This window comes from Nematolebias whitei, chromosome 2 (genome assembly GCF_014905685.2).
Source record: "Nematolebias whitei isolate Nwh7 chromosome 2, NemWhi1, whole genome shotgun sequence".
Lineage (NCBI taxonomy): Eukaryota > Metazoa > Chordata > Actinopteri > Cyprinodontiformes > Rivulidae > Nematolebias > Nematolebias whitei.
In genome coordinates this window covers 56373665-56381561 of record NC_056499.1, presented here as the reverse complement: position 1 = coordinate 56381561, position 7897 = coordinate 56373665, and the positions used below count along the sequence as shown (strand labels likewise).

At 41.9% G+C, this 7897-nt stretch overlaps 1 protein-coding gene across 1 annotated transcript in view; it reads left to right on the top strand.

Annotated features, from left to right (window-relative positions):
• The window catches only part of arfgap2 (ADP-ribosylation factor GTPase activating protein 2), a 72957-nt gene extending 71401 nt beyond the window's left edge, over positions 1 to 1556 (top strand). The window contains exons 10-11 of the mRNA XM_037692465.1: positions 1079 to 1197; positions 1352 to 1556. Coding sequence (XP_037548393.1) covers positions 1079 to 1197; positions 1352 to 1372 — 140 coding nt within the window. The 3' untranslated portion in view covers positions 1373 to 1556. The remainder of the gene's footprint in view (positions 1 to 1078; positions 1198 to 1351) is intronic.
• Positions 1557 to 7897: the final 6341 nt, after the last annotated feature.

The window sequence follows — 7897 nt, the reverse complement described above, 5'->3', positions numbered from 1 at the left end:
GTTGCAATAAATGCAACGGTTGCAATAAATGCAACGGTTGCAATAAACAGTTGTAATAAATGCAAATGTTGCAATAAATGCAACAACTGTTGCAATAAATACAACAACTGTTGCAATAAATACAACAACTGTTGCAATAAATACAACAACTGTTGCAATAAATACAACAACTGTTGCAATAAATACAACAACTGTTGCAATAAATATATCAGTTGTAATAAATGTCAGAGAGCAGAGTGTTTTTGTGCTGCTCACCCTTTTTCAGTTTGTAGGAGCAAAACTAATAAAATCCAGTTACAAAGAGACGTTAGTGTGTTCACCAGTTTGGAGTAACTGTCATGCAGACACTGCATGCACGATGAATGCAGCTGAGCCCTTCAGGGTTGCCAGATAAATTTAAAGTGTCTTATTTACTCCCTCCTTTTCTGTGCACATGTTCAACAAACTCAGCACACACCTCATCTTAGAATATCTTTACTCAGCACATGTGAGAGTTTAGGTCAAAATACTTTCATTTTAAAGCCACAGTACTCTAGTTCATCATTTCTTATCTGGAAACCAGACTGACATGGAAACTACAGTGTTTTTGTGTAAACCTGCTCATTTTCTGTTTCTGATAAACCTTGAAAAAACACAAAGGTTTCCAGAGGTTGCTCTCATGTAAATGGGGCCTTACAGCAGGTAGATCACTTTGACTTGGTCATTTTAAAAGGAGCTGCTTGATGAAAAAGTGTGGACACCCCTGCACTACCCCCCCCCCAGCCTACAGCACCTGGTATTCCCAGGCAGTCTCCCATCCAAGTACCAACCAAACCGACCCTGCTTAGCTTCCAAGTTGGGGCGTGCAGGGTGGTCTGGCTGTAAACAACGAAGCAGGGAGCAGCTGAAAGAAACTATTCTACTTTCACACTCGACGTTTGATGCTGAACGTGTCAGTCTGAAACAAAATGTAGTCAATAAATTGAAATCGGTTAAAACGGGTCACGTGGACACAGTGTTCTTGGTAGTCAGTAAAGTTGCTCTCCCATGCTGAGCTGAAGGAGAGAGCGGTGACGCATGTCCTCTTCTCCTTCCTCAGGCTCAGGCTTTGACAGTGTGCTCCCCTCTGGACCGGACATGGCACAGTTCAAACAGGGAGTGAAGACCGTGGCAGGAAAGATGGCTGTCCTCGCTAACGGTGTGATGAACACTATTCAGGTGAGAGATCTGAGTGTGACCGGGTTCATGTCGGAGTAGTCTGTGATCAGAACAGAGCACTGAGCAGCAGGACTCTGCCTTGTTCTGCGACCCGTGGCTCGGGGTGCAGCCACGCTAAAGAACCGTGTGTTGACGGAGTGTTGTGTTTTCTCAGGATCGTTACGGCTCGTACTGAGCCGCGGCAGCAGACACCACCTCCTCGCTGCTGGACGGAGGAGGCTGCAAGAGAAGCAGGACGGCTTGCTCGTCCTCCGTAGAGACAGTATTTCCTTCTACCGTTCCCATCACCAGAATCCTGACTCTTTATTTTCATAAACAAAAGCCTTTTGTTAAAAAGTTATTTACTGTCCACAGTATTTAGTCCAAGATGTTCAAAATGATTTCAGACGATTCTTCTCTGGTTTATTCATAAGTCGTGTTGATTTTGACTCGTCTTTTTGTTCTGTGGTTTTAAACAAGGTGCAGTAAAGAGTTATTTGAAGAAGAATCCACCATGCTGATCTTTTTCTCTAGTTTTTATTCCCTTCTGTTGAGACACGAGCGCTGCTGATGTGCTCAGCTTCTCTGACGGCTGAACGGGGACTTTAAAGGGATAGTTCAGACATGTAAAGTGAGGTTCTGCATATGACTTTCAATTAAATATCTTACCTGTTGTAGATAGCTCTTTAAACATCCTCGTTTGGGGGAACTGAGTTTCATTCTGACTGGACTGATGAGCTTAAGGCTAGTCTGAACATCACTGACTAGTCCACCTGCTCAGTAGCAGGTTCCTTCACAACTCCTGCACTTCTTCGTGTCACCTTCACCCACGTGTTGACGGCTGCAGTCCATGTTGACTTGAGATGAACGACCAATGAGCCCACTGATCTGAATACTTTGAAATTGGCCGTGTTTGAGCAGGTGTGACCAGTTATCAGGTGAAGAACCCTCACAGTTGTTGGCTCGTGCACTTCTTGTGTGCAGGGACATTCATTTTCACATCAGCTTTAGTGAGAATCACTTCTTTAAATCTTACAGTGAAAGCTGTGATGGTGCAGGTGTGAAGAGGAGCAGGCAGGAATTCAAGCCCTACATCTTCTGGTTCCACAAACACAAGATGACATCATCTGTAAATGAGTGATGCTGGTCTCAGAGGGGGGACACAAAGTGTGTTGATGGTCCGAGTGGGGCCCAGATGGAAGTAGATCAGTGTCTGTGCAGAACTGGTTTCACCCACACCGTGTCTGAACCTTCACGTCATTACTTTGACCGTACAAGCTTGTTCACATGGAGTGCAGCAGCAGGTGGCTGCAGCACTTCCTGCAGTGTGAAAGTGCTGACAGTGGAAAGTTTGCATGAACTCTTCTAAATGTTCATGTGAAGACGAGAGAACGAAGCTGTCAGGTGCTCAGAGAGCCCGACCCACAGGTTTCACACAGAACCCCATTAATAAATGTCCAAACTAGCCCTTTAATGTGAGTGACGTCAGAGCTGCTCCGATCCACTAAACCTCCAGTTCAACGTTGGTGCTGGTTTCTGTTTGAATGGGTTTGTCTGCATGAAGCCAGCACGTCTTGTCCTGAGCACATGTGCAGTTTGCTGTCCTCTGGTCCGTGGACGTCCCAACCACACACACACGGTGCAACTATTTATTTATAGCAACAAAAACAAATGTGTTGTGTGTTTAATAAAAATGTAACTCTTTGAGCAGACCTCTTTATTGAAGCACGCACAGTTTACACGTTGCTTTTGGAAACCAACATTAAACGGGACAAATCGTTTGAAGCTGAAGAGGACGCGTCTCCGTCCACACACACAAGTCCACTGGTGGCACACGTCTTCAGTGGGGCAGTTGGAGCAGGAGTGAAGAGGACCAGGGCCCTACACACATTTTTATTGCACACACATGTAAACAAGTGCTAATTAAATTCCTCTTTGTGTTCACATATATGAACCCAAAAACAAGTTTCTGTTTTGATGTGGCCTTTTCTTCCTTCTCTCTAAAACCTGCTTGGACTGAAAATCTAGTTTAGAAGAATCCTTTACTTTTGACATATGGTCTGAATGTTGTCTAAAAAAATGTAATGTGTATGGTTTGCTTCACCCCGCCCCTCTGTAACAAGAACCCAGTGACGGCAGCACTGCCCCCTACTGGAGCAGCAGGGTACATGAGCGTTATGAACACTGCAAAGAAGAAAGGTCTCATTCATTCAGTGTGTTAGTCTGTAGAACAGCAGCATGTGCACGTGTAGTCAAACGTATATTGGTGATAGAAAGAGAGCAATGGGCACGCTCCAACCAAGGTCGGATTAACCATATGGGCAACTGCCCAGGGGCCCATGATCTCTAAGGGGCCCATGATCTCTAAGGGGCCCATGATCTCTAAGGGGTCCATGATCTCTAAGGGGTCCATGATCTCTAAGGGGCCCATGATCTCTAAGGGGCCCATGATCTCTAAGGGGCCCAGGGCAGTGAGGGCACAAGCAAAATATCTGGTTATCTCCTGCTTTACTTGGAGCCCTGCGATGCACAGAAACTGCTGTGCTTCATCTGCATCTGTGCAGCCCCGCCTCCTCCCAGCAGCTGCTGCAGCTGTTTTTTTCTATTGGATCCTCGACTGCGCGACCTGTCAATCAACTCAGAAGGCGTGTCAGTAACTGTCCAATCAACGACCTCAATTTGTCCCGAAGGTGAACGCCCCTTACCTGCTGACAAGCTCAGTTTTTTTTACTTGAGGAACTTCTTGTTTTAATTAAAACAATAAGTTTGTATCTGTTGTGAGATGATTTTAGCAGTTTTGCAGATTTTTAATCTACTTAATGAAGAATAGTACGACTTAAAACCGCTCATCAAACAGAAGGAAGGATTATTATCACTCCTGTTACTACAGTGAATGTGGTACTTTGCCATAAGTACGACTATATTAATGGCATCAGAGAAAACTGAGCTCAAGTTATCACATAAAGTAAAACAGCATCAGAATCAAAAGAAGGAATGTTAAGTTTGAGATTAATCCAGTTTCTGATGTCTGACCAAACACTTTGTATTGACATTAAAAAAAAATTGCTTGAGGGATTCATCTTGTGATTTAAAAAAGACACACAAATCAACATCAAATTTAAATCTTCTTTGCAGAAACATAACTACAGCATATATCTTATTTATTATTTTAAAATGATTCTCCTTCACTTTAGGAGATTTAGGCCATTTGACAAATTTAGAATGAGCAGAAGTCATTCTGGTTTTATGATTTATACTGGGAGGTTTCTTGAAGGAATATTTGTTATAATCAGTAAATCATTTGTCAAACATTCATTGATAATCTTATTAAATTTCAAGTCAACTAAGTTACAGATATTTAATTATAATTTGGGCATCAAATTTGGGACCCCGTGTACATAATCTCGTTCCACCACATGAGGTGCGAATGACGATAAAGAAACTCTCTGAAATCATCACTTTTGAATAATATTTTTAATTCATTGAATCAGCTGTTGGTCAGGTTACTTCTTGTTGTGCCATTAGCTCTAAAATCGTTACTGAATCAAGTGTTTACTTCCATCCAGCCGGGGGTATCAGTCTAAGTGGGGAGGTCCAGACTTCCCTCTCCCCAGACACTTGGACCAGCTCCTCCAGGGGAATCCCAAGGTGTTCCAAGTGTTTACTTGTGTAGGTAAAACTAGATGTTAAACAACCATTAAAATACACCAGAATGCAGGAAATGGCATCTACTTTATTCAAAATGTTCTGAGGGAGGACCACCAGACCCCCCATCACTGTGTGTCCCCCCCATTATAAATGCTTCTGACACCAGTGGCCAACATGTTACTAAACAAGTACACATATGGTGTCATGTGGTGTTCAAAGTACTTTCAACTTAATTCAGTCTTGATGATTTGTGTCAATGAGCATTTGGAGTTTTATACATAAAAATACACTTGATAGTTAGAAATTTAAGTATATTTACTGTATATTATGGTAATTTATTCTGTATTTTGCCAGATTATGGTGATTCTGGGGCCGTGATGATGGGGCCCTTAAGTAAGATTGTTGCCCAGGGTACAGTGAAGTGTTAATCAAGCCCTGGCTACAACCACCTACTTTATATATGGTATATGACACAGCGCCCCCAGAGGTGAACCAGTGCATTTCTTCTGTTTTTGAACAGGCGACATGTAAATTCCATGATTTTGACCATTGAAGTGTTGAAATAATTCAGAAAACACTTTTGTAGAACAGTCAAGTGGTTAAATGTATTTTTTCTTATCGTTGGTATTTAACTTGTCATGACGTGCACTGCCTCCCCTGACCGCACGTCACTGCACTGAACCCCTCGTTGCCTCTGATGTGTGTCCCATCAGTGTAAGAATGTGATAAAGCTCTGATTATTCTCTACAGATTCAGATTGAATTTATAGAGATAATCTGAATCCGTTTGAACGTGTGTGCGGAGGTAAATGAGGGCACAAATTGTGTTGTAAAGACCTTTAAGTGTGTTGGTTAGACAGAAAGACTCTACACAAGAACATTCCATTTAATTAAAGTTTTCTGAAATGTGACTGAAGTTACAGGAGCTGGTCATAAAATTAGAATATCATGAAAAAGTTGATTTATTTCAGTAATTCCATTCAAAAAGTGAAACTAGTATATTATATTCATTCATTACACACAGACTGATATATTTCAAATGTTTATTTCTTTTAATGTTGATGATTATAACTGACAACTAATTAAACCCCAAATTCGGTATCTCAGAAAATTATAATATTGTGAAAAGGTTCAATATTAAAGACACCTGGTGCCACGGTCTGATCAGCTAATTAACTCAAAACACCTGCAAAGTCCTTTAAATGGTCTCAGTCTAGTTCTGTAGCTGCACAATCATGGGGAAGACTGCTGACTTGACAGTTGTCCAAAAGACAACCATTGACGCCTTGCACAAGGAGGACAAGACACAAAAGGTCATTGCTACAGAGGCTGGCTGTTCACAGAGCTCTGTGTCCAAGCACATTAATAGAGAGGAGAAGGGAAGGAAACAATGTGGTAGATTAAAGTGTTCAAGCAACAGGGATAACTGCACCCTGGAGAGGATGTTGAAACAAAACCCATTCCAAAATGTGGGGGAGATTCACAAAAAGTGGACTGCAGCTGAAGTCAGTGCTTCAAGAACCACCATGCAGAGACATATGCAAGACATGGGTTTCAGCTGTTGCATTCCTTGTGTATAGCTACTCTTGAACAAGAGTCAGCGTCAGAAGTGTCTCGCCTGGAACTGCTGCTGAGTGGTCCAAAGTTATGTTCTCTGATGAAAGTAAGGTTTGCATTTCCTTTGGAAATCAAGGTCCCAGAGTCTGGAGGAAGAGAGGAGAGGCACAGAATCCACGTTGCTTGAGGTCCAGTGTCAAGTTTCCACAGTCAGTGATGGTTTGGGGCCATGTCATCTGCTGGTGTTGGTCCACTGTGTTTTCTGAGGTCCAAGGACAACGCAGCAACTACCAGGAAGTTTTAGAGACTTCATGCTTCCTGCTGCTGACCAACTTTATGAAGATGCAGATTTCATTTTCCAACAGGACTTGGCACCTGCACACTGTGCCAAAGCTACCAGTACCTGGTTTAAGGACCATGGTATCCCTGTTTTTAATTGGCCAGCAAACTCGCCTGACCTTAACTTTATAGAAAACCTCTGTGGTATTGTGAAGAGGAAGATGTGATGCACCAGACCCAACGATTCAGAAGAGCTGAAGGCCACGATCAGAACAACCTGGGCTCTCAGAACCTGAGCAGTGACACAGACTGATCCACTCCATGCCACGACGCACTGCTGCAGTGATCCAGACACAAGGAGCAACAACTAAGTATTGATGCTGAACATGTTCATACTTTTCATGTTCATACTTTTCATGTTCATACTTTTCAGTTGACCAACACTTCTAAACAACAAAGTCCATGCTCAATAATCCAGGTATACAATCCAACATTATTCAACCAGTTTGACACAACTGTCAACAAGGAAGAGGGCTGGCAATGGAGGAGGGGGCGTACCAAAGAAACCATCTAATCACCAACGTTTTTGAAGTAATTATGACTTTTTACATATTGTATCACAAACAGCAAATTTTAAGTTAATAGGAAAATTACAACATATTTAGGCCAACATGTTGAACTAATCATGGATCCCTTTAAATAAACAATTTTAAATTTAAATACTGTAACATTTTAAATAAATAATCCATGCAGCATGTTGTTTATTTAAAATGTTACAGTATTTAAATTTAGATTGTAGAGAAGAGAAGTGCAGCAGGACATCACAGGATGTCACGCAGCATCAGCTCTGCAGCACGGAGCAGAAACTTCTGGATCAATGACACTGAAACAACTGAACATAGAAGATCTAAAATAATTTAAAATAACTTTTAACACTTTAATATTTTGTGATTATGATGATTTTACGATGTGACATACTTTGAATGTTAAGTTGGAAGACAAAAGTTGATCGGTGCATGTGGACAGCAAAGGGTTAACCCTTCATAAAGCAGCTGCAGGACAAATGTGTGGCAGAGATGGAGATCAGCTGATCAGCTGCAGGAGGGAGTTTCCCCTGCACTTGTGGGCTCCACACATGGTGCCAAATCATTTAAAATAATTTATTTTATATAAACAATCCATGGCTCATCCATCAATCAGACAATTGTGTCTTGTCCGATCTGAACAACAGATAAATG